Source organism: Neovison vison, chromosome 5 (genome assembly GCF_020171115.1).
Source record: "Neovison vison isolate M4711 chromosome 5, ASM_NN_V1, whole genome shotgun sequence".
NCBI classification, from domain to species: Eukaryota; Metazoa; Chordata; class Mammalia; order Carnivora; family Mustelidae; genus Neogale; species Neogale vison.
In genome coordinates this window covers 7968303-7994992 of record NC_058095.1, presented here as the reverse complement: position 1 = coordinate 7994992, position 26690 = coordinate 7968303, and the positions used below count along the sequence as shown (strand labels likewise).

The following is a 26690-nucleotide window of genomic DNA, read 5'->3' as shown; positions in this document are numbered from 1 at the left end:
TTGTGAGTACACGCCTGCAGAGGCTGGTTGGATGAAGTAAGCAGCCATGTTGGGAAAGCCCACGGGCCAAGAAGTTGTGAGTGGCCTCTAGGAACCACAGGTGGCCCCTCGGAGCTAAGGGACGCCCATGGCCAACAGTCAGCAAGGAGCTAGGCCCCCCGTCCTCCAACTACCAAGAACTGAATTCTGCCAACCACCCGCCTGTGCCTGGAAGTGGACTCTTCCCCAGTCCAGCCTCCAGAGAACACAGCCCAGCCAACACTCTGACTGCAGCCTTGTGAGACCCTGAGCAAAGGATCCAGTTAAAACCACATCCAGACCCCCTGATCCAGAGAAATGGAAACAAGGATGTGGGTTGCTTTAAGCCACACAGCTGGTGGTAGTTATATGACACTAGAAAACGAACACAGGGACCATCTCCCACCATGCTGCTAAATATGACCAGCGCCCCCAGGGAAGAAGTCTATAGATTCATGGACCATTTATTTAAGAGAATCAGGTCTTTTTTCTTTTAACCTATATTATGGACTTGTTAGTAAATGACCAATTTTATATTTGCCGTAATCTCACATAGTAAATTTGATCAGCATTTTTGCTGAAGCAGCAGAAAGGGAGCAGATGTGATGAGATACAAACCAAAGTACTAGTCCTAAAACAGCTGACGGTTCTTCTCAATAGGACACCCTCCACAGTGTGGGGGGGACCAACGTGGACCACAGACCCAGGGGCGTATCCAGCCCTAAATAGCCAAGCCTAAAACTAAAAGGTCACAGAGGGAGGTACACCTCCAACACCCTTACTGTACACCTGGAAAGTAGACCCAAACTACGCTGAAGGGTCTCCCGTCACTCTGCATGCTCCCCCCAACCCAGGCATGTCCTACCTTTTCCTTCTTTCCGACACATCCTAGACATCTTGGAGGTCCTGGCTTGCCATCGGTGAAGGGACCTAAGCCTGGCCTTAAGCTCCGGAGCTCGGTCCTCACCAACTCCAAACTCTAGACACATGCCCTGCCCTGCTGGACAACAAGGCCACTAAAAGACTTGTTAACATTATGGTCCCAAGTTTGCCAGAGGGGGCGAATACATCAGAGGAGATGCCAATTTCCGATCTCATCTTTTAATCTGGGGAGGAACCTTGCGGTGCGGGGACACAGGTCCCAAGGTGTTGCCTGTGCAGAACGGATCCTAGGCCTTGCCCTGGGCCAACATGATCCAGCTGCACTTCTCACTCATCCATCCACCCGTGTCTTCCATGTCTTGGAACACAGGGCATAGCCAGTGCCCTCAGGACACGCACGGATCCCGAGGCTGAGCAGCCCCATCAGAAGCCCCATCAATCGCAGCGACAGATTTTGGGGACAGACGGTGGCCAGGCGGGCCCCCTTTGCTATTAAGTCGCTGGCAAAGCCCAGGCACTGTCAAGAGAAGGAAAACTAGAAAGGAAGAGGGTTGAGTGGATCCCAAGGAAGGCTTAAGGTTGCTGTTTCTGACCCTCACTCGCTGGCAGCCAAGGACCAGCCTTGCCCCTGCTTCTTGCGGGAAGAAGGGAACCGCTTCTTCCAGGTGCCTTCCAGTATGCCTCCCGCCTGCGAACACGCGCCCACCCCTCGTCACAGCTGCGGGGGCGGGGCTGCGTTGGGAAGATGATCACAAGTGAACCGGCTCAACACGACTCCCGAAGTTCTGGAACCTCTAAGATCCCCGAGCACTGTCAGGCAGGGCCAGTTACAGCTCGGGCTGTACCTACAGAAGGGAACTTACCTTAAAGCCAGTGAGGCCCGAACCGCTGGGACGCTGGGATCAGGTGCCCCCTCCAAAGCCCTGTGCCTAATCGCGTGTGTGTGTCCTTTATTTTCCCCAAAGAGCGCTCCTTACATTGTATAAACTTCGGATCCCCCAAATCCGGGTCCACTCCTGCAAGGGACAGGCCTGCAGACAGCAAGGAGTCCCGGGAGGCCAGGGGTCCCTTCGGTGGAGCCTGAACTACAGCAGGGTAAGTTCATTGTAGGTCGGCGGCCGAGAGGGGCGGGTCTCAGCGCGTCCTGGGAGCCCCGCCCCGCCCCGAGATCCCGCCCCCTCAGCCGCGGCCCCGCCCCACGCAGGTAAACCGCGGTCCGCAGCCAGCCGAGCCAGCCCTGGGACCCGCTCCCGGCACCGGCACCGCGCCCCGCGCCCCGGGGGAGATCCGCCCAGCAGGCTCGGGATGACCCAGCACCCGCAGCGCCCCAGAACGTGCGCCTGCGCAGGCAGCCCAGCCTCAGGTGGCGGGGGTAGGCGGGTGGCACCTGCGGGCCGGGCGGCTGACCAGGGCACATTGCCAGGGGGGAGAGGACCTGAGAGTTGGAGAACCCATGCCTGTGGCTTCCCAAGACCCCGTCGCGAGGCTCGGCCCAGGGGCGCGTAGGTAAAAATTGGAGGAACTGTATACACTTAAGGCCTGTGCCTTTGTTATATGTAAGTCATATCTCAGCTTAGAAGGAAGGTGGTGGGGGGAGGGGAAGAAGGGCCCCCTGGGCTCCCAGGTGCTTCCAACTTTCACAGATTCAACCATTTATTAGAGGATGTTGGGGTGTAAACGTGGCACCCGGAAAGCTTTAGGGAGAAGGGTCTGGGAGGTCACTTTCTACCTCCTCAGCGCAAAGCAGAACCAAACCTGCCCACCGCCTTGGTGAGAGTAAGGCTTCTGGGACCTCACCTTCCTTGTCAGCAAAACGGGGCAATAATAATATGGAAGTCGAGCTTTAAAGACGGCGAGGAGGGTGCAACCTGCCTGTCCCGCCCCCAGTCTTCACCTAATAGCCTTTTGGTCCTTCCCTCACAGCAGCAGGCTGGGAATGTCACTGACAGGTCCCCAGCGAAGATCCAGAGGCTAATACCTACCCCTGCCTCTCAACTATGGTCACCTGGAATGAAGGGCCCATCAGAGACAAAGCCTTGGGGGAACAGGTTTCCTCCATCAAACAGTCAGGAGAGGAGAGGCCGTGCCAGCAGCTTAGAGCAAACACACTTGTATGCTCCAGTCCTGAAATAGTAGCTCAGGGAAAAGACGGAAACCTAGAGATCTCTTACGACTGTTCTTAAATATCCTCTTACCTCTCGTGTCTGTGAGGCTGAGAGAAGTAGAAAGTCACCTGCAAAATCGGATCCCAGCGACCGGCTGAATGTCTGTGCTGGGAAAGTGACAGCCTTTCCACAGAAGACTCTGGTCAGGAAGCAGTGGGGCCCGGAAAAGCAAAACAGAGCTATACGGGAGGATTCGAAAACCTTGGCATTTTCTGAATTCTAAATCCTCAAAGAGCCTCCTTTGTCAGCAGAAACACACTGCCCTTCCTCCGGTCTTCTGAAACATTCTTGAAGACACTGTAAATGCTCTGCCCAAAGGAGTCACCCTGCAAGAGCAAGCCAGTTCTCCTCATACCCTGTACTGGTTCCGGAAATGGCCAGAGTTGGAGCCCAGCATGCCTCCGAAGGAAGGGCAGTGGCAAACCCAAACCGGGGACAATGAGTATTGGAAACCAACACCATTTCAGGATTTTTCTAATTTTACTGACAGACGGGGAGGAAATATGTATAGGGATAGATGTGTCCACACGGGAGGGAAGAACAGAAGTCTAAATGAGTCTGGTTTTACTCACATATAATTTTTAGAGAGATCCTGGGGTTTCTGTGCTAGCATGAGAAGCATGGGACTCCAAGTGATTGTCCTGAAGTATCGAGGGTCATGTGTAACGTATGGGCCATCTAACATACTCCTAGAATTCCATTACCAATTGGAAGAGGCAGAGAATGTGGAGCCAGGACACAAAGAATCAGGGTGAGTTTAGAGTTCATCCCCATGGTGGCGGTGGTAGAAGCCAGGAGAAGCAGTTTTGAGGAGTGGTTTTCAGCGTCCAGGAACCAGCATCGAGGGCTGTGGCACCCAAACCAAGCTGTTTTTGAGATGTAATTGGGTCATGGTCTCAGATCTCTAGCTTTCTTGGATCCAGCCCATCTTCAAAATCATTTCTCCTACCGGTCTTACGAGCTCCCAAGAGCCTTCCATTAAATTCCCGTCTAAGTTAGCTGGAGTTGGGTTTGTTGTTGGCAACCATGAATCTAACCAGCCTATCTCTTCAGGGCGCTTTCCTTTGTTTCTACTGATACTAGGTAGGGGAGATTTTGGGACTAACTTTAGTTAGCTCTCACAGTGTCCACTCTGGCAGGAAGGAGCTTAGAGACAGAACACAGCTCATTCACAACATCCCCTTTATTGATATTAATCACAGTTATGAGGTCTTGTCCATCAGAAAGTCTGCATTATGTAGAACTACATACATGGCATAAACATACTCAAACACCAACCAACAAACCCATTCATTTCAACCAATCAGAACCTCTGAATGTGTCTTCCATTGTGATCATCAGTGTTCCAGAAGAACATACACACGCCCAGCATAAGGTTGGCCTTTGAGGTCTTAGAGCATTCACAGAGCAGGGAATTCACCCTCGGAAGCCATTCAACATGTAAACTCAGAGGGCCGGCATTGATAAACACAACACCCGAACGCCTGGGTCTTGGGCGGCCTGGCTGGCTGGCAGAGCCCACTCGAGGGCCCACATGCTCCTCCGACCAACGAGGACGGCAGGCCTTCGCTCTGCTTGAAGCAGACAAATTTATCACCCCGGTTGGAGACACTACATGTAGGAAGGAGCAGACTAGCTTCCAGTCTAGTTCAAGTCATCCTTTAGAGTCATTTCAAGATGATGACTTGGCTAAGGTTTACCCTACAAGGGGAATGAAAAAAAAAAAAAAATCTCTCTTTTTCTTCTGACGCCTTCTTCCTTCTTCACCCTAAACGATTGGGCCGAACTCCAGCAAAGCCTGTGACAGCCTAAGGGTTCACGGTCAGGTGACAAGTCACATGGTCAACAGGGAAGGACCTACGGCAGATTCCAAATGTTTTTCTCTCAGTTGGGTTAGCTTAAGTGGCTCGATCCGTAACTACCTGAGGGTCTCAGTTCCAGCCGTCCGCTGGTGTCCCCAGTCTCTGGGAAAACTGAAGGCTATAAACTTACCAAAATAAATGTCTAGAGGATTTGGACACCATAACAAACCCTTTTGTTCCGGAATCTGTAGAAAGCAGAGGTCTCCGATCATAGCTCTTAGTTGTCTGAATTCCCTAATTCCCTTAACATCAATAGTGTCAATCTTTGCCTTAAAAAAATGTAAAAAAGAAAGAAAGACTAGCCTATTTCCTTCCCTTTGTCTGTGTCCCCTCCCATACAGCATCTCCCTCGTGGGACGGAGAGGAAAGGCATATTCCTCTTGGGCTAGCTGGATCTTGGAGCGTGGGTTGCTCGGTCCATGACGTTCTAGTTCCGGTCTCATGAGTAGATGATCAGGAGGAACAGAGGAGAGATGTCCTGGCCATACTGCTCCGAGTCACGAGGCAAAACTGCTTAGGAGGCTTCTCTCCTGGTGGCTTGTTTGCTCTTGCAGGTGGTTACCTGGAGGAGCTACCACTGAGCCCAGCAAGAAGACCGAGGGTGGGACAGCGGAGACTTCCCTGATCTGCGTGTCCTTGATAATCCCACTGAAGAAAGGTTCTATGCAGTGGCCGAACAAAAATCTGGAGTTCCATGACACCCTGACATTCTAAATAAAACCAAGATCTCCCTCCAAAGAACAGTAAAAATTATCTTATGATCATCAGAGTCAATCAGGATAATGAGATGAAAAGGCGAAAAAGGAAAAGTGTTTTAATGTAGAGAAAGAGGCTTGTGGTCTCACTGAAGCCAACCATTGTGGTTTCCTGGCGCCGCTTTTCCTGGGGTCCGAAGCCTCTCAGCCCTAGCCCAGGCCAACGTCGAGGGACATCATCACCACGAATCCCAGGATGGAGGCCCAGGAGGCCAGTTTCCCGTTACCACTAGGAAGGAAGGGAAGGAAGACCTTAATGTACTCTGGGACACCATCCAAGCTGAAAGCATCCTCTGTGAGGTCCAACTCCAACAGAAAGTACAGCACTCTGATTAATAAGAACATTAATATTGACAAGTAACATTTCTTGGGGCTTGTTACATGCCAGACAAACTAACTCATGTAATCCCAAAGAGTGATCACAGGAGATTGGTCCTGCCATGATTCCCTTGTTACTGGTGGGGAAACTGAGGCACATAGCAGTAACTTGCCTAAAGATACCTCTCGTGGCTCTGGAGCATATGCTTGAATAATTAAATTCTTGATGATATTGTTCAGTCTGACCTTTTAAACTGGACTGAACATCATTTGGCTAGAAAAACCAAATGAAACAAAGAAAGGGAGCCCCTATCCCCTGACACCCGGCCCACAGCAATGCAGTGAGACGATGGATCGCTTTGGCTATCAGAGCTCACCTCTCCCCTCATTCCGGCCCCAGAAAAATCCAGAAAGAGAGGGGTGGGAGAGAAAGGGACAAGACACAAAACTGATCATCTGGGTGAGTGGAGTGTGAATGCTCCTGCCTAGTGTGGCGGGTCCGTCTCCCCAGCCCCCTGCCCCTTGCTCCGCTCGCTTTCGTTTCAGACAGCACAGCTGAGAAGGGGGTGGGGATGATCTTGGGAGGGGGTTGGAAGGGGTGGGAGCAAAGATGAAGAAAGGGAAGATCTGGAGGCTGAGGCCCTGGGACTGGGAAAGTGTCCAGGGGCAGATGAGGGACGGATCGCTCTCCAACCTGATCTGAGCCTCGGGGATGATGTCGTCCATGACCACGTAGACCATGGCGCCAGCAGCAAAGGCCAGGGCGTAGGGCAGAAGGGGCTCAGCCAGCACCACGGCAAAGGCACCGAAGACCCCGGCCAGCGGCTCCACCATGCCGCTCAGCTGCCCGTACCTAGGGAGAGACCAGAGACACGTACCATCACGGGCAGGGCCAAGCCGACCGGCAGCCAGCGCACTCAGACCGCTGACTCAGCCCCAGAAAACAGAGGAATGAGCCACGTCATTCCACGTCGAACCTGTGCCTGGCCGTGCGAAGGGGCCGTGTTGGGTGTTCGGCCCCCTCCTTCTTCCCCGACCTCCTCCGACACGGCAGGTGCCCCCTCCCGCGTGTCCTGTAGGGCTTGGAGTTTTCCGCACTGTCTGTTTTCCACAGCAGCATTAGGGAGCTCTAACTCACATACCACAGGGCACACCCGTTTCACACGTACAGTTCGTGGTTTTCGCATAGTCACGGGGTTGTGCAACCATCACCACTACCTGGTTCCAGAACATTCTCATCACCACAAAAGGAAACCCCATACCCATTCGCAGCCACTCCCTCCCTCCCTCCCCTAGCTCCCGGCAACCATTCACGTGCTTTTTTTTTGTCTCTATGGACTCGCTTATTCTGGGTGTTTCACATAAAGGGACTCATGCAATGCTGGCGTATTTCATCTCACAGAATGTTCTCAAGGGGCGCCCGTGTTGTAACACATATCGGCGCTCGCTTCGTTTTATGAGTAATAGCCCGCTGTGTAGATACACCACCGTGTTCTCTACCCATTCTTAGCCGACGCCGGCATTGTCCCTTGACCGGCAGGACCCTGGTTAGGAATGGTGTTTCCCAAGGATGCCTGTGCCCACAGGCTTTGGGGGTTCGGGCCACCTCGGCACCCCTTCCGAGGCAGCTGCACTCCCTCCCCTCTGCTGAGGACCTACCTGGCCAGGTGTCTACTGAGGGTTGGTTCTACACTACCCCCATCTCAGATTAAGGTGAGATTTCTTCTTGGGGAGGAAAAAAAAAAAATGTGAGTTTGAGCAAGTGAGAGTGGGCCTCTGTTGCTTGACGTCACAGGGGCCCTCATGAAAACAGCAGCCCGCACGAGCCCTGAGGATTCAGAGAGCTGGAGAGAAGCGGGTACCTGGTCCCCGTAGCTGAGCCCAGCCAGCTGTTGGGTTGAATACCAACAGACAAGAGAGCTGGGACATCTTTCCCACGATCCCTGGTGTGGGCATCTGGTGAGATATACCGCCTGTGAGCCTCGATCTCTCCGACTGTAAAATGGGGCAAGGGAAACCCAGAAGTGCCCAGGGGCATTTTCCTGCCCAGCGGGCCTCCCCAGCGACAGGACAGGACTATGACGCTCCCCTCTCCCCGCCGCTTCTCCCTGAGCAGGAGCAGACAGTTGGCATGGGGGAGACACTGTCTACACTGCAGGACCCTCTAAGGGGAACACCACTTCCTGATTTAGGCTGTGTGGATGGGTCAGCAGACTTCCAGCTCTGGTGTGTGTATAATTCCTGGCCTTGGCTTTGTCACTTCTGGGGAAAAAAGTGAGTTTGATGTCAAGCCCAGACTGGGTGAAGAAGAAATTAAGTTTAGTCTCGGGGGTCCAGACGCTGACCATGAGGCGCCCCCCCCCCCGTTCCCTCGCCTCCTATCCCAGGGTGCTCCCCATATGAAACGACAGTCACAGCTTTGGGGCTCCTGGAACTCACATTCGAACCAGATCTTTAAGACCACTTGCCCTGCCCTTGCCCTGTCCTCTGTTCTGTAGACACCAACAATGGAGAAAGAGACAAGAGAGTAAAATAAAATAATTTAAGTATGTGTAAGAACTTGTAAGTCATAAGGTCCCATAAAACGGAAGGCATTTCTAAATTGTTGTTATTAGCAGTCTTTTAAAATGCCCTCACTGAACATCCTAGAGCAGCGATTATTTCAACAAAGAGGTATTCTGGCGCTCAGAGTCCTGAGTTGAGGGCCAAATTCGACTTCAGGTCTCAGAGTCACCACCGAGAACTGGTCATCGGACACTCTGGGCCACGGTTCTCCCCTCTGAAAACTGAGGACTCACCTTACATGTCACTGAAAAAATAACATTAGGGAAAAGACAAAGAAAGGCCACGGGGACTATGAAAACGTGAAGTTTTCTGAGTGCAAGAGGCATCATCTCCCAGACCCTGCTAACACGGTCCTGGTCTTCGCGTTGACAAGGGCTCTGACCAGGGCCAATGTCATGACTCTTGGGGACTGGCTGCGCTCAGACGGGCCTACGGAAGGGCGTGTGACATTGAGAGTGACCCTACTTGATGGGGGGGAGCCCGACACTGGGAGGGTGTGGCTGGAGGCATTCTGAAATAGGAAACGTGACCACTGGGGCTCGCTTATGTAAAGGTCAAAGGTCAAGAGATGCGTTTCCTGGGGCGCCTGGGTGGCTCAGAGGGTTAAAGCCTCTGCCTTCGGCTCAGGTCATGATCCCAGGGTCCTGGGATCGAGCCCCGCATGGGGTTCTCTGCTCAGCGGGAAGCCTGCTTCCTCCTCTCTCTCTCTCTGCCTGCCTCTCTGCCTACTTGTGATCTCTCTCTGTCAAATAAATAAATAAAATATTAAAAAAAAAAAAAAAGAGATGCGTTTCCTGAGCTTCCTTCCACCCCTGGGGATGCATGATTCAAAGAGACGGTCGCCCTTTTAGCAGACGCTCCCAGGTCACTTCCGGGATAGAAGAGGTGGCTGTCGGAGAAGGAAGCCTGTGCAAAGGGCTGCTCTGAGCTTTACATCAGACACGACCCCCGCCCCCAGCAGTGGACACTGTGGAGCACTTACCAGAAGGCTCTCCAGGGGGAGAAGCCAGCCCCTCGCAAGGGGAGGCTGACAGCCAGGCCCTCTGGGAAGTTCTGGATCCCGATTCCAATGGCTAAATTCCTGAAAGAGCAAGAAGGCACATGAAGGCAGTGCCCGCGCGCACACACACACACATACACGACCCCCCGGCCTAGATCCAGGGCCATTCCTTGGGTGTGAGAGATCCAGGTAAGACCTGTGGCAGGTGCAGGAAGGAGAGAGGTTAGGGCATGCCTGGAGGTGCAGGACACCAGAGAAGAAGGGGCCAACGCAGACCTGGTCCCCAGGGATGTTTGATCTTTCTGGGGCCACAGTGGACAGAGAACGTGCTGGCTGGGCGTGACGGTGACCTGGGGGTCTGCCACGTTAGCTGCATCATTCTGTGCAAATCGTTTACTGTTGGACAGCTCAGATCCTCATGAATAACACAGCCGGGCTTGCCCAGGAATGGTAACCTCTCACACAAAGGACTGCGCACGGCCGTGTGGCCCAGTGTCCTCGTGCCTGGAAAGTCCCCAGCACGTGTCAGGTGCTCGGAACATTGTGGCTTTATTCCCTTGCAGCATGGGGATGGGGACATGGCATTTTATTAAGAAGCAACCTCAGAAACGGGACGCAGGAGTACTGAACAGAGACACCGATCTCCTGGGCTTGGCTATCCCGCCGATTCTGAGGGTCTGGCCCTGGCAGACTTTGGGCCCCTGTGGTGCTCACCGTGATCCTCTCTCCTCTGCTCCTGTGAGACATGGAGGGGCTGGGCTCTGGGAAGTGGTCAGGCTCAAGGACACACTGCCCACTGTCCACAGAGGGTGAAAAGGACCGGCCTTGGGATCAGGGTCAAGATTCTCACTTCTCACTTCTTGGGTCCCAGGTCCGGGACTCCAAACCCAGCTTTGGATCACACCGTCCAGCCCTCTTGAGCTATAGGACCCTATAAGCTCCCACTGGCCCTGGACAGAAATACAGTTTGTCCTAGAGGTTTCCGCCGTCAGTGTCATGGCGCACACTGACCCCGAGTTCCTATTTCAGGAGCAGGGCATTTGAAATAACTTCCTTTTTAAGAAATGAAACCTAAGGGTTCATTTGCCAATATTTCACTGACCTCTGCCCTGCCTTCTCAAAAAGCCCCTCAAAGGGGTGATCCTTTTCCTCCCACACTTTTCCAGTATCCCCCGCCCCCTCAAATGAATAAGTGACTACAACCTGCTTTCTTGACCTTTTGCAAAGCCCTGCATCCAAGATTTCTTTCATGAGAAAGATCAAAACATCCACCCAGTCCTTGTACCCTTTTGCTGACCGTGGAAACAGCACTTGGTGGTGGGCTCGCTGCCCACGGCCACCGTCTACCCCGCCATGTTCCTAGGTAGGCGCGCGCCATGCCCCAGCCTGACCCCGGAGCGGCCAGCCCCGTGTCACCAGCAAGTCAGAGGTGGGGCTTCCCGTCCAAAGTCCTCATGGTGACGCAGCCCTGACTGCAGCTACCCGCCAGGCAGACTGTGGAAGCCTCCTCCACATCCTGTCCGGGAGCCACCGTCCTGATAAGTGGCACAGAAACCCCATTCTTCTTTCCCTGGCAAGCCACATCACCTCGGCCCTGCCCTGGCTCTGGCATGGTGCTTCCAGCCCAAACAGGTACACGCCCTCTGGGTCCTGCCAGGCCGTCCTCGGCAGGCACCACCTCGTCGGGTGAGCACCGCATCTCCCCTGGGCGCTCCTGGGCTCCTTCGCCACCGCCCGACCCCAGCAAGGGCTGCGCCGCGGATTCGCCACCCTTCCCCTCTTCTGTGAGTCGCTTCTTAACTCAGCTCTGCTCGTCGCGTGCACACGTGCTCACCCCCACGTCCCCCGGCTCCGTCGGATGCCCCGCGTCGGTGAGCCTTCAACCAGCCAGGGGCGACCAACAGGAGGACTCGGTCCCCTCCGCACCCCCATTCCACATCGTCACTTGCATCGGCTCAGGGCTGAATTAAAACCCAGAGCCCTCGGCCCCGGCCACGCGTTAGCAAACACCGAGGCCTGGGCCCACCCTGGAGACTCCAGGGGATCGCTCCGGTGTCGGGCTCCAGATCGCAGACTTGGAGAATACGCTGCCAGCACCGAGAGCCGATGACCTAGACAGCACCAAAATGGGTGAGGACGGGGCTCGTGGTCACGCCCACCCCCGACCCGGGAGCCCCTTCCCCACCATCCTGACACCCAGCATCACTGGGGTGGCCCCAGATGGGAACCGAGGACACTGGTAGCTCCTTGTGAAGGCACCAGCTGCCGGCGGACTGGGTCCTTCCTAGATACGAAATCCCAGAACTGGGGGGGCCCCGGAGAGGCTCCTGGAGAACAAAGAACAGAAGTAGCAAAGTGGGGGTGATGCTGGGGAGACAGGATAGCAACAGCAAGGACAGAAGAGAGGGGCTCCTAGGTGCTGAGGGCGAAGGAGCAGAAGGGAAGCAGGGGCTCGGGCTGGCAGGGCTGGTCCCGTGGAAGCACGGGCTTGGAGCAGACTTAGTGGGGCGGTGGGGAGGGGGGGCTAGATCAGCAGGCTGGGGCCTGGTAAAGGAGGTGCAAGAGGGCAGCCCGCCAGGAAAGGAAGCCCCAGAGGCCCCCTCCCTCTTGCAGCCCTACCCTGCTCTCCCCGTGCGCCACGTGACCCGCCCAGCCCTCTCTGCTGCGTCCCCAGGGAGTGGGGTTTGGTGAGCCATCCCCTCCTGCGTTCAGCTTTAGGGAGGGAAAGCCCAGATGATGTCCTTTCCAGGACAGGCTACGAAGATTCCACATAGGATTCAAAAGCAAGGGGGAAAACCCAAACCTTGGCCTTCCCAAGACAGTGAGGCTGCTGTGTTCTGTGTTTTGTTCTTCCCAGAGGGAGCACAAAGACACCATCGCCAGTCTAGACTGTGGCAAATTAGCGGCAGGGAGAGGGAGGTGGGGATGAAGGGCTCATTAAAGGGAAGAAACCACAGGCTCTCCCCCTGCAGGCACCCCTTCCCTTTGGTGTCCAGCCAAGCCCCACAGCGATCTGTCACCTGAGCTGGACCAGAATGAACAGGGAAGGGAGAGAAAGGCCGGGAAAGGCCATCCACAGGGAGAGCAGGGACAGAGAGGAAAGAGGCAGAGTGGAGGGTAGGTGGGGGGGGGGGGCTGGGGCCCGGCAAGGGCAATGCTGGCCTCTGGGCTCCTGGTTAGGAGGGGACTCCCTGCCCTTATCTTCAGATATCACTGATCCCAAGAGATGAGAGACAGGAAGAAAGCCCAACCTGGGGGGCAGTGGTCTCTGCTTTTTCTTAGAGGCCTGGAAGCAGCTGGCGGCCTGACCCCATTCCCCCTCGACCAGGCCTGGGTTCGCGTCCGCACACTCCTCCTCCTCCTCAGCCCCCAGAGTAAAAGTCAGAGAACATTCGGGTTACGGGGCCGTTGGAGGCCCCGTTGGTCAACACCTTCATGGCTAAGGGAGAAACAAAGGCACAGGGAAGGTGCATGTCTTTGGAGATGGTGTGACAGCCAGTGGGTCTGCCAGACTGACCGGGGGGGGGGACCCCCAGGTGTGCCACCATGACCCAGAGCAAGCTATATGCAACTTGGCCTTCACTTTGTCCGTGACGCAGACACAAACTCCCCTCCTTTTCAGGTTTCTTCTGTGGACATTCATTGTGAAGCGCCAGTCACAGCTCCCAGCCCAGAGCCGGTGCTGCTTGAGGGGGGTCTTGCCATTAAAATTGCCTGAGGGTCCCGATGAGGTGGGCCTCGAGCTCTGGGGTTCCCACACCACCCGGTGACCTTCCCAACCCCACACCAACTCATGCTCCTCAGCCGTCTTGATTCCTCCCCCTGGTCAGGACCAAGGCCAGCTATAGGACCTGACGGCCAGACGGGAGCCCCCTTTCAAGGGTGACTCTGAATCCGCCACTGAGCGCTGGCTATGGGCGAGAGCTTACGTCACATGTGAAGAGAGATGAGAGGAAGGGCCCCCCACCATCTTCAAGGAGTTTACAGTGGAATCGAGGGCAAAGCCCCATCTACAAAGAACTAGCGGATGGTGCCCAACGAGCTCTAGGCTGTACGGGAAGCATGAAGCACCCCATGGAGAACATTCCACGAGAGGACGATGATCTGAGACAGAACGTGATGGACTTAGAAGGATGGGGATCCTTTTAATGGACAGAGAAAGACTGGGAGAGGCGGAAACTATGGGAAGAAGGAACAGAGCAAGCCGGGCACCATCCAGGCCTTCTTTCTTGCCCCTTCCCCACTTCAACGTCCACATATGCGCGTGCACACACAGGCACACACAGGCACACACGCACACACACACACACACACGACATGTGCAGAAGTCACAGGCCAGCTCTCCTGGACATCACTCTCGTAAAAACTGTTCCTGTGCACGGGAAAACATCACAGTCCACCGCGTCTACTGGCTTTCGGGGGAAAACCTGAGTACTCAGTGCCCTGGCCACGGCCCCGGCCCCGCCCGAGGGCTTTCCCCAAGGCCAAGTATGGGGATGTACCCCAGGGGTGTCCAGCCCACCTTTGGAGGCAGACTCCCATGCTGAATGAGACGCTTGGAGGGTCTGCAAGCTGAGCCCACTCTCTGGAGGCCAGAAGAAAAGACCGGACTGAGGAGGCATTAACCAGAGACCTCCCGAGTTCAGGGGGTTGGAACATCTCTACAGCCGGCGTTCTCAGCCTTGCCACTGCGGACGTTTTAGGTCAGACCATTCTTTGCTGTAGGGGCTCTCCCGGGCACTGTGGGACGGGTCTCTACCCACCCGATGCCAGGAGCATCCTCCCTTTCCTGATAACCAAAAACATCTCAGACACTAGAACTTCTTCGTGGGGGGCTGGGGTTGGGGGGGGGGAGCGGAGTTAGTGGCAAATCGGCCCTGCTTGCGCACCCCTTCCCCGGGGGGTAATCAACAGCTCAGGTGAGCTGGCTTCCTCGCCAAGTACCCGAACGCCGGAAACAATGATCTGGACCAGCGGGCACCACATCTGATCTCATTGGCTTCACTTGAGAATTCCTAGGCTCTGTGGAGCTGAGTCTTCTTGGGGACTCAGCAGCGGCTGGACAGACTCCTGGGATTCAGGGTCAAATTGACACTGGGGAACGATGGGGACTCTGCTCCCTCACTCCCAAGGCAGCAGCTCCGGGAACTCGGAGCTGCACGATACCAGATGAGCCGCGCACTCCGTGTGCTGTGTGATTGGCACCCCCCAGGTTTGTGCAATGGGACGTTCCTGCTGGAACCCCAACCTCGGGTTAGTGCTCAGCAGGGGGTTTAGTTGGGCAGGGAGAGTCACCATCTCCCTAAGGGCGGGCAGGAGAGCGCCCCTGCCACCAGCAGCCTGCCCTCCGGGCTACACTCTCCGGCCTGCCGATCACAGAAGGAGAACGGCATATTCCTGACAAACCCCGCTTCACCCGGGCTCTCAGATCCTCCCCTGGGCCGTGAGCGTGTGTGTTCTTGTGCGGCGGGCCCTTACATACTGTTTAGATTGTTATCGCCCTGCCCTGAAAGGCCTGAGTGTTCAGGCTCCGGTGACATCACCGGCTTCCCACTCGGGCTGCCGCTGGGGGTGCCTGACCAGCTCGCAGGTGGGAAGGGGCTGGATGCTCCCCGCGGGGCCGCCGGCGCCCTGCCTGCTCCGTGGAGCTGGGTTAGCACGGAAGGGACCTTCCCCCGCCCCCTTCTCTCGGTTTTGGGAGGCTTACTGCCCCAGGCTGGAAAGCCGAGATGACCCATCCTTTCCCTTAAAGTCGGGCGGCCCTTCTCCAAGAGGGCGGGGAAGAGCCCCGGGAAGTCAAGCCACGAGGCAGGGTGGCGTAGGAGGGTGACTCAGGCCACCGCTGCACACAGAAGAGCAGAGAGGCCTCCTGGGTATCCACGGGACCTCTCCCTCCCCGAGGGACGCCCTGGGGCTCTTCACTGGGAAGTCTCCCAGCACATGAGTCAGTCCTAGCTACAGGCCAGGTGAGAGGCTGCCTCTGAGGGACTTGGGTACCTGCGGGCAGGTGCCCAAGAGCAGCGTGTTTACGTGTTCATAAAAAGGCTCCAGTGGGTTCGCAGTAGCTCTATCAACAGCTCCAAACCAAAAGTTAAGCAAATGCTCATTAAGGACCGAAGGAATAAAGAAGCAGTGATCTGTTCACCACGTGTGCCGCGTACAGCGACGAGAACCGGCGAAGCGCGGCTCCGTGCCACAGCGGGCGGCAGCTCGGAGGAAAAACCCAGAGCGAAAAGGCCTAGAGACAAATTACAAATGCGAGCTACGCCTTCTTATCTGCTCATTGATAGGAAGCGTGGGTCCTATAGCAACACTTTACTGGTGAGTTCTCCTTGAAAGTCATTGATTTTTAGGGGCACCTGGATGGCGCAGTCAGTTGAGCATCCGACTTCTGGTTTCGGCTCAGGTCAGGATCTCAGGGTCCTGGGATCGAGCCCCGCATCGGGCTCCCGGCTCAGTGCAGAGTCTGCTTGTGGGTTCTCCCTCTGCCCCTTGCCCAGCTCTATCTCTAATAAATAAGTCAATCTTGAACCAACCTTGCAGCCCTGGGATAAATCCCACTTGGTCGTGGTGAATAATCCTTTTAATGTACTGTTGAATCCTATTGGCTAGTATTTTGGTGAGAATTTTCGCATCTGTGTTCATCAAGGATATTGGTCTATAGCTCTCTTTTTTGATGGGATCCTTGTCTGGTTTGGGGATCAAGGTGATGCTGGCCTCATAAAATGAGTTTGGAAGTTTTCCTTCCATTTCTATTTTTTGGAACAGTTTCAGGAGAATAGGAATTAGTTCTTCTTTAAATGTTTGGTAGAATTCCCCCGGGAAGCCATCTGGCCCTGGGCTTTTGTTTGTTTGGAGATTTTTAATGACTGTTTCAATCTCCTTACTGGTTATGGGTCTGTTCAGGCTTTCTATTTCTTCCTGGTCCAGTTGTGGTAGTTTATATGTTTCTAGGAATGCATCCATTTCTTCCAGATTGTCAAATTTGTTGGCATAGAGTTGCTCATAGTATGTTCTTATAATAGTTTGTATTTCTTTGGTGTTAGTTGTGATCTCTCCCCTTTCATTCGTGATTTTATTTATTTGGGTCCTTTCTCTTTTCTTTTTGATAAGTCTGGCCAGGGGTTTATCAATTTTATTAATTCCTTCAAAGAACCAGCTCCTAGTTTCGTTGATTTGTTCTATTGTTTTTTTGGTTTCTATTTCATTGATTTCTGCTCTGATCTTTATGATTTCTCTTCTCCTGCTGGGCTTAGGGTTTCTTTCTTATTCTTTCTCCAGCTCCTTTAGGTGTAGGGTTAGGTTGTATACCTGAGACCTTTCTTGTTTCTTGAGAAAGGCTTGTACCGCTATATATTTTCCTCTCAGGACTGCCTTTGTTGCGTCCCACAGATTTTGAATCGTTGTATTTTCATTATCATTTGTTTCCATGATTTTTTTTCAATTCTTCTTTAATTTCCCAGTTGACCCATTCATTCTTTAGAAGGATGCTGTTTAGTCTCCATGTATTTGTGTTCTTTCCAAACTTCCTCTTGTGGTTGAGTTCTAGCTTCAGAGCATTGTGGTCTGAAAATATGCAGGGAATGATCCCAATCTTTTGATACCGGTTGAGTCCTGATTTAGGACCGAGGATGTGATCTATTCTGGAGAATGTTCCATGTGCACTAGAGAAGAATAAGTAAATCTTAAACAAAAAAAACAAAAACAAAAACAAAAAAAACCCCAACAAAACCCTAATTGATTTTTAAAGACAATGCATTCTAGCCAAGGACGCAGATGCTCTCATGGTAGGATTTCAGGTCCTGGGTGGTGGTGGCAGGGGTCGGGGGGTGGGGTTCATACCCGGGCGACAAGTATCGCTTCCCATTGCCTTTTAATAAACAGGCTTTACTGCAGCTGGGTGCACATGCCGAGAACAGCACATACTCTATCTGCTTGAGGAATTTCCAGAAACTTACTGATCATCACGAAACCCACACTCAGCTCGAGCAACAGAACACGCCGAGCACCCCAGGAGCCTGCAACCCCGGGGTCCCTGCTCTCCGAGAGGAACCCCTGTCTTCACTTCCAATGGCTCCGCTTGGTCGTTCCTGCTTGGGGACGTTCTGCAAATACTTTAGGGGGCCCTACGAGACCCAGGTGGAGGATCTCGTGAGGGTTATGGGCGCTGAACACTTTGCAAACTTGGAGTGTGGGTGGTTTTCCCCACACGGTAGGTCAGGAGACCCCCCCCCAGGGTTGGGTCATCCCTGGGATACCTCCGTTCGGCCCCCTGCCTCCCTGCACTCCCGTCTCTCATTCGCTGAACGCTGCAGTCACTCTATCTGCACGAGCAGCACGCGAGGGGAGGGCAGGCAACAGGAACACTTTGTTTTCCAGCACGAAAAATACCATGACAAGCCACTAAAATATTTTCCGGCATTCTGGTACTTGCGTCTGAAGAGCTTTAAGTAAATGCTTTTATAAACATTTATTCCTTCTTTCACTTGGGGGCTGTAAGTCTGTTTTCTGTTTTGTAGACAGAGTAACCAAGGTCCCACAGAGGGCAAGTGACACTCTGAGGAACCCAGCACGGGTCCCCGGGATAAGGCAACCCGAGCCAGGCTCCAAGCCTTCCCCATATGCCGTCTCTGTATAAAACCACAGAAGCTGGGGAGAAAAGCGGCCAGTGACGGCTTCGGGGAAGGAAGAGCACCAACCCTGAGGTCATTCGTGGCCACTCTCTCAAGCACCTTACACACGCCCTGACAGGGGATCTGGGGATCTATCCTCTAAGCCTGTACAGATCTAGGCACTTCCTACCCCGTCCACGGCTACGCCCGAGTGGGGACGGCCACCATCTCCCGCCTGGTTGATAGCAGCAGTGTCCTGCCTGATCTCCCTGCTTCTCCCACTGTCCTGTCTGTTCTCCCACACCTGGCCCTTGGCTTCAAACTGCTGGGGCTGCCCCTCTCACCCAGAGGTGGAGCCCAGGTCCTTCCGCCGGCTTGCCATGACCTACGTGTCCCCGCCTCGGCTCGCCATGACCTACGTGTCCCTGCCTTCTGTCGTCTCGCTGACCTCCTCTATTCCTCTTCCCTGCCTCCCTCCACTCCAGGTGTCCAGCCTCTCTCTCTCTCTCTCTGCCCTTTTCTCTCTGCATGCTTGGTTGCTCCTGCTTTGGGTGTTTCTACTGGAATATTCCTCCTTGGATATCTGTAGCTCACTTCTTCACCGCTTTTAAGACTAGGCCATCCGACTCTTCCAAAACCAGGTCCTAAAAGACATCGTGGCTTTCGTCCATGTTTCTTGACCACTAGCTCTGGGGGAAGCCAGCTGCCGTGTCGTAGGACCCTCAAGGAGCCACACAGAGGCACCCACGTGACAGAAGGCCTCCCGCCAGCAGCCATGTGCTCCGCCATCTTGGAAGCTGGTCCTCCAGCCCCGTCCAGCCTTCAGGGAAGTACAGCTCTGGCTGACCCTTGACTGCAACCTCAAGAGGGACACAGAGCAGGGACCCCTCAGCAAAGCCACTCTCCGGTTCCAAACCCACAAAGAACGTGAGATAATGCTTACTGGTTTGAGCTACCAAACTCTGAGCTATTTTGTTATTTGCAGGCATTGTAAGAGAGTCGCCTTCCCACCGAGATCTGCCCTCATCCCCGTATCTAAAATTACAAACCGCCTAGCACTCCTACTCCCCTTTAAGCCTAGTGGATTTTTCTTCTCCTCCTTTTTTTTTTTTTTTAATATTTTATTATTTATCTGACAGGTAGAGATCACAAGTAGGCAGAGAGGCAGGCAGAGAGAGAGGAAGAGATGCAGGCTCCCTGCTGAGCAGAGAGCCCGATGTGGGACTCGATCCCAGGACCCTGAGATCATGACCTGAGCCGAAGGCAGAGGTTCAACCCACTGAGCCACCCACGAGCCCCCTTCCTTTTTTAAGAGTTACTCCTACCATCTAATCTACAGTACAACGTACTCATTTTTCTTGTGTATGGTCCGCTCTGTTCCCCCATGTCCCACCCGGCATCAGAACAAGCTCAGAATCTGTTCACCGCTCTGTCCTGAGCACCTGCAGGAGTGCCGGGTGCACAGAGCCACAAAACCGGGATGCACGCAGGTGCGGGCCCAGGAGCTCCTGCACGGCCGCCGTCCCCTCCGCTCCCAGCCCCAGGTCATCAACCAGCAGTGGGCAGGTCACAGCTCCCTGGGCCGTGGTGTCTTCTGCTCTGAAATAAGGAGGCTGAAGTCAGGTGACCCCTAAGCTCTTTTCTAGATCCTAAGCTCAGTAATTTCTACACAAGGGCGGCTCTGTGGGCTCTCCAGATTCCCAGGGCCACAGAGACAGGCCTCGGCGTTTGCCGAAGCTCCTTTCCCTGGCCGGGCACATCTGGGAAGCCAAACACAGAACCATCGCCTTGTGCACATCTGGACGGCATAAAGCAATCACTCCGAGAGGAAACTCGAAAACGGCCGCTCAGCAAAAAGCTGCGCCTCGGTGCGGGCCAAAGGAGAGGGGCTGAAAGGCTCCTTTCTTTTCCACCCGCAGAACAATCTTCTGGACAGAATCGAGGCTGGGTGCTCTGCGGCTGGATAGCAGCGGCTCTCACTGCAGCCTGCCGCGCTGCTCCCCCTGCCTGGCTCCCGGCCAATGCAAAATTCAGAGCAGGGGACTTCTCCGCCCCCCACTCCCTTGTTAAGACCAACCGATACCTTCACTTATCCTTGGGGCATGTGGACCGAGTTCAAAGCCGAACGCCACCTGCTCCTCCTCCTCCCGCAGGGAGAGCGGCTGAACAAACCGAACAGGGAGCTTTGAGCTCTGGTGAGAAATCAAGGGCGATTTGCACGCAGTTCTGACCGCAGCTGGGCAGAGAAAGGCGCCTGTCAATGTGTGTGCTGCGGGACGACCCGCCCGGGCCCCCAGAACAAAGAGGAATGATAGTCCTTTGCAAGTGAAACGAGGTTCAGGGGCTCTGAACCTCCTGCTCTCTCTCCTCGCTGGCAAAGAAAAACAGTGCAGGGTCGGGGGAGATGCGGGCAGGGGAGATGAGGGCAGGGAAACGTGCGCTTCTACCCACTTCCAAGTTCACCGCCAGTGATGGCCATGGCTTGGTGGCCAAGACAGCTTGGAGCACCGGAAGGCTTGAGCTGCAGTTCAAAGCATGTGCACTGAGTCAGCCTGGTGCAAACAATCAGGGATGCTTGCAAGGAGCGGGTGAGGGGTGGTGAAGACCTGGGGGTTAGGGGGTCTGGTCTGCTCTCACTGTCGATCTTTAAAGGTCTCCTCAGGGTGCAGGTGGAGAGCGGGAGCAGGACTCAGGGAGTTAAACGGTCCTGAGGCCCAGCCCTGGACCCCTAGCTTCAAACCGGGCCACTTCCCCAACACTCAGCATCCTACGTCCATGAGACCAGCACCTTCCGCACGCGCACGCCACGGACGACACCAAGATGGTGGGCGAGCAGCCGCCCTCATCAGAGCCGCTGCTTCTGGAAACGGCTGGTGCTGCTCACAGAGGTACCTGGCCACCAGCGACTGAAGCAGGGGCACCAGACAGCTTAGGTAAAAAGCCCCTACTTTGCACCAGATCCAGAGAGAAGTGCTCCTGATGAGTCCTCTAATTTTACTCTGGCGATTACCCTACACAAGGAATGCCAGTAACCCATTTCATAGATGCAGAAACTGAGGCTTAGGGAGAGGGTGAAGTGTCTCTCCCAAGTTCATGAGCCCCCAAGGAGCTGAAATCCCAGCTCACATCTGCTGATTTGAGAGCTCATGAGGCTCACCTCCTTGTGCTGACACCCCCCACCCCCCCCACCCTCCCGCCGGCAGAAAGCTTGCACAGCGAGGCTGGATCCTCCTGGAATCTTGGTTTATGAGGGCTAACCTGTGATTATGGGCAGTGTTTCACACCAGGAAGCCGTCTGGTACCCATTTTCAACTGTAGGGGTTAGGGATGTGGAGGCCTAACATAAACACTGTAAGAGAGCCTGTTGGTTTAAAATATTCATGCTCCTTAATTATGTGTAAAATCAAAAGAGGTTCCCAGTATTTTCAAATGAATGGCTGGGTTCTAACACATCTCCAGGATCCTTTTCTTGGTCAGTAACTATGAAGAATTCCTTGGCTATTATATGTAGATCTCAGTGCGCTAGAATGGATTGCCCCCTGCCCCCGGGCCATTTCCTGAGGTGCCCGGAATCCCTGCACTCCCTCTGAGGGGTAACTAAGCCCTGCAAGTCTAGAGTGAGAGGCGGGCATAATCACAGGCTCTGATGGGGCACAAAAGGAGGTGAAAGGATGGCCAGTGTCCATCACACGGCCAAGAAAGCACAACAGATCTTGGTCCCCACCATGGAGCCACTCAGGGACACAGGCGGGTGAGATCCCACCCATTTAGAGCTGAGATTTAAGGATCATCCCATGCAAATAGGGGATTATGGAGAAGAATGCCTTCGCCCTGTGTCCTATAAAAAACTTCAAGTGCACCAGTGTCATCCAAGACAGAAAGGCAGGAAAACTGCTTTCCATTAAAGGAGATTAAGGAGACGTGACAACCAAACGCAATGCCAAAACCAACAGATAAGACATCAGCGGACACATCTCTAAAGCACATTCGGGAGTGATTACAAAAATTGGATGGGGTCAGTGTAGCAGACAATTTCATTAGGTCAGTGTGGAATTTCTTGGGTGAGATAATCATATCGTGGTTATGGGAAAGAACATTTCTACTCTTTCTTTTTTCCCTCGAAATCAAGTAAGTTGCTTAGCTCTGAGACTTCTCAAATAACTTAATATACAAATTTAATCATTCATCAAGTATTTAAAGGGTCCTTACTATGTGCCACGTACTCCATATATATTTTTTTAATTTACTTTTTATTCTGCAATAATTTGATACTTACAGGAAAATTGCAGCTTTCCTTCGTCCCCATCATTCAGATTCCCTAATGTTAACAACAGACATAACCACAGGTACAATGATCAAAACCAGGTGAATGACATTTTACGTCAGTGTGAAAAAGAAGGAAGGATCCCTATCCCTCCCCATCCCTTCCCACTACCCTCCTCTCCCCACCCCCGTGAGTAATCAGTGTTCTTAGTTTCTGGTTTATCTTTGTACAAATGAGTAGATACATCTCTATTTTATTACCCCCCCTCTTTTACACAAATGTTAGCATACTATAGATGCTCTTTCTCCTGTTGTTTTTTTCACTTAACAGTATGTTCTGGTAATCCCGGCAAATCAACTCACAGAGCTCTTCCCCCCATTCTTTGTTGTAGTTGTATATTACTCCACTGCGTGGCCGTACTCCTTTATCCAACCCTATTTAGGTTATTTCCAATCCCTTGCAATTATAAACAATGTTGCAATGAATAAAGAACCTTGCGCATATCCTTGATTTCACAGTGGTAGAAGTGTATCTGCACAGTAGATTGCTAAGGGCTGCCCAGATCAAAAGGGAAAGGCAAATGTAGTTTTGCCAGATGTCGACAAGCTTCTCTCCAGAAGGGCTTCATCAGTTTGCATTCCCACCAGCAGTATGAGAGCGTGCTGGTTTTTCCACAGCCTCACCACAGACCATGGTGTCATATTTTTAAATTATGCCCACCTGATAGGTAAGAAATGATATCTTGGTGCGATTTTTTTTTTCTTGGTCCTATTTTAATGAGCATTTTTCTAATTAGGAGTAAGTTTCAATATTTTTCCTACATGCTGGATGGCCATTTTTATACCTCTTTTGTGAACACTGTTCATGTCTTTCCCTCTATTTTTTTGTTTATCAGAATGTTCTTATTCTTAAAAGATGCAGCTGACATACAGAGGTGAGGGGCCCTGAAATGTCAGATGGTTCAGGGGGAAAGAAAAGTACGTGTGTGTGTGTGCGCGCACGTATGTTTATCTATTGAGAGAACAATAGTCTTATTATACACACACACATACACACACAGCCCCTCCCTCTCCACATACACACAAAATGAGTCAGTCGTCAACAGCTACTGTGTGCCCTCAGATAGCTGCTGCAAACACGCTCAGTCGCCCAGCCTCCCCTTCTGCCTTTACGGCTTCCACATGACAAGTCCCTCTGGGAAGGACTTCAACGCCGAGAGGCTGGGTTCATCCCTAGGAAGCCCGACAAAATGACAGCATTCTGGTGAGCCCCTCCCCCAGCCAGATGTCCCCTGTCTCCTGGAATCCCGTCCAGCCAGCGTCTTCAAGGTGGGTCTCCCGGGCCTGATCACTCCCCACTGACCTTCACAGTATGTACCCCGATGACTTACTTTAAATCAACTCACCTTTTATTCTTCAAATGTGTTTTTAAATAAAACTGTAATACCTTCGTAAGGTAAGGTTGCACGATGCCGACAGTAACCCCAGGAGCAAACATATTGAAAGCAAATCAGAAATACTGAGTTGGCCTGGATGTGATGGAAATCTAGACCCTCAGATTTGGTGTCTGGGTGTCTGGTCCTGCGAGCCCCCCCCGCCCCACGGTCCCTCCCACTTGCTAAAGTCAAAAATCCCAGATGGAAATTCCCGATAATCTTTTCTTCAAGGGGGGAGGGGTTCCCAGTGCAGATAAAGTCTGTGGTCCGGATGGTTACAGTCCTCCGATGTGGCATCTGGGAGGGAGATGGAATCCGGATGTTGAAAGAGCAGCGATGGATGCCTGGAAGGGAGTAGTAAGCGCCCAGTACGTGCCCGCTGCTGCTTCCACCAGCATGAGGACGGGTAGCCGTGCGTACAAAAACAGTTAATAGAGCAGGCCCGAGACTGCCCTCTTTAGAAACCTCTGTTTGCAGAGGTTGGCTCTTTGCTGGCTTCTGGGAACCTGATGAGGGTCTCTCTGTGCCCAAACTGTTTGTGCAAATCATACTGTTTATGCCGAACACCAGCTTCGCTTCTGGGAGTCTGGAATTTCAGTATGCAGTAGTCAGAAGGTGCCAATGTGACCAGCCCCCACTAAAATCTCTGGGCACGGAGTCTCTAATGAGTGCCCTGGGTAGACAAGAACTTGTCACAAATTCATCCCCGGAGGAATTAAGCACACGCAGTGAGCTAGCAAAGGAAAGGACTTTTGGAAGCTTGTGCCCAGCTTCCTCCGGGCTTTGCCCCACATACATCCTTCCTTTGCTGATCTGACTTTGTATCTTTTCCCTATAATACATCTGATCTGTGAGTACAACTGGATGCTGAGTCCTGTGGGTCCTTACGGTGAATCACCCAACCGGGGTGGGCCTCCAGGGTAAGCAGCAGCAGCAGCAGCAGCAGAGACTGTGGCCGATGTCAGACGGCTGGGCTGAAGGAAAGCTGCACACAGCACCCATCACACCCTAGGGTTGCAAGTGGGAGGCAGCCGGGGTTCCCGACCTCAGTGGATTGGAAAGGGGGGCTAAGGGCTGGGAGGGCTGGAAGAGGCTCAGTACACGAAACCCAAGGCCAGAGGTCACCATGGGAACACAGGGACAAGCGACGGAGGTGCATTCGAGACAAGGCCTGACACCAGGTGGGCCCATCACAGAGAAGACAGCGCTACCGAGGCTCCCCTTGGTCAGGAGAGAGCTAATGCTGGCAACTAGAATCTGCTTTAGGGAAGAGGAGAAGAGGGGGAGAGTGTCCCCCCACTGCCTGTTTATAAGCCAAACTGAACATATTTAAGACTAGAGGTGACAAGACAATCTTTAAAATGGCGTGTGTTTACCATCCAGGCAAATGAAGGCTAAATTCATGGACAAGAGAGGTTCTCAAACTTGAGGGTCCAAGAGAATCACCTAGAGAGGGTCTGTTAAAGCACAGACTGCTGGGCCCGCAGAGCAGCCGGCAGACAGGAGCGGAGCCTGAGCACACACACTTAGAACAGGTGACATTGAGCTGCCGGAAGCCACACTTTGAGACCCACCGACACAGAGACACAGATCTACACAGCACAATCAGAACGAACGTGCCTTGCATCGTAGGAGGAAGAACGGTCTGCCCCAACCTGCATGGCGACTCTGGGCAAGGAGAAGTCCATGAATTCACCCCTCTGATGGGCAGCAGCTGTATGGGGAGGCCGGGCTCAGGAAAGGCTCAGCGGGGAGATGGGCTCGTCAGAAGCCCCAGTGAGGCTGTCTTGGCAGAGTGCTGGGGAAACAGAAATGTTCTAGAGCCTTCCAAGAGGATGCATGCCCAGCCTGTCTCAGGGACCCACAGCATGTAGGCAGTGTGGGATATCCCAGCCCAAGCCAGAGTCCAGATGGAACTTTTTTTTTTTTTTCTGGATTAAGTGTCTATTTAATTGAGAATTTTATGAACATTTAATTTTTATAAACTCTTCATTTTCTTTGAGCCAATGAAAGAGCTCTTTTACAAATTAATTTTGACTGTACCAACTGGAGGTCAAAAAACAGTCTTTCTCTACACACATTTATATACATATAGACAGACACAAAGTCCTTATAGCTTCTGTTTTAAAACAATATAAAACTCATAGTTCATATGTAATAGCTGGAAGAAATTAAGGGGTCCCTGTCAAGTCTCGGTTCTGCCAAGGGAGTTCTTCAGCAGACGGGCATGAGTTCTGGGCTCCAGGAAAGACTGCAGGCATCCAGAAAAGGGACAGTCCCCTCCTATTTCCTCAGGCCCAGGGTTTTCGACTGGGGCCAACTCAGCCTCCTGGGGACACCGGCCATGTCTGGAGACGTCGTGGCTGTTACAGCTGGGGCCGGCCTCCCGACGTCTACCGTGAGGAGGCCAGGGACGCTGCTCACCATCCCACAACACACAAGCTGCCCCCATGACACAGAAGTCTCTGCTTCGGGTCGTCGGAAGTGTGGAGGAGAGAAAGCCCATCTACACCCGAGCACAGCAGGCTCTGAAGACAGTTGGCACAGCGTCAGCAGGGACCTGTGATAATGGAAAGATGCAGCTAGAAGGTCTCCATACAGTGACTGAGAAATCCTTGGCCGTGCTCCTTGGAGGCGGGCTAGGACGCAGCTGGTGTAGGAGGCTGCTCCACGGTGCGTAAGGAGGGAGATCCACAGAGGGCCTTTCCTCACTGCCAAGGCCAACTCAGAGACAACATCACCCTTTATAAGCCCAGCAAGGCCTACCGCCCTCCTCTCTGAGCCTGAATTCCAAGCTCATTCCAGCCCCTTCTC

The 26690-nt window shown here is 53.3% G+C and overlaps 1 protein-coding gene across 3 annotated transcripts in view; it reads right to left on the bottom strand.

Annotated features, from left to right (window-relative positions):
• Positions 1-4230: 4230 nt before the first annotated feature.
• SLC39A11 (solute carrier family 39 member 11) overlaps positions 4231-26690 on the bottom strand; it is a 321461-nt gene continuing 299001 nt past the window's right edge. For all 3 annotated transcript variants that reach the window (XM_044247527.1, XM_044247529.1, XM_044247530.1), the window contains 3 exons: positions 9548-9646; positions 6695-6853; positions 4231-5911 (listed from right to left, as the gene is read on the bottom strand). In XM_044247527.1, coding sequence (XP_044103462.1) covers positions 5833-5911; positions 6695-6853; positions 9548-9646 — 337 coding nt within the window. In that variant the 3' untranslated portion in view covers positions 4231-5832. The remainder of the gene's footprint in view (positions 5912-6694; positions 6854-9547; positions 9647-26690) is intronic.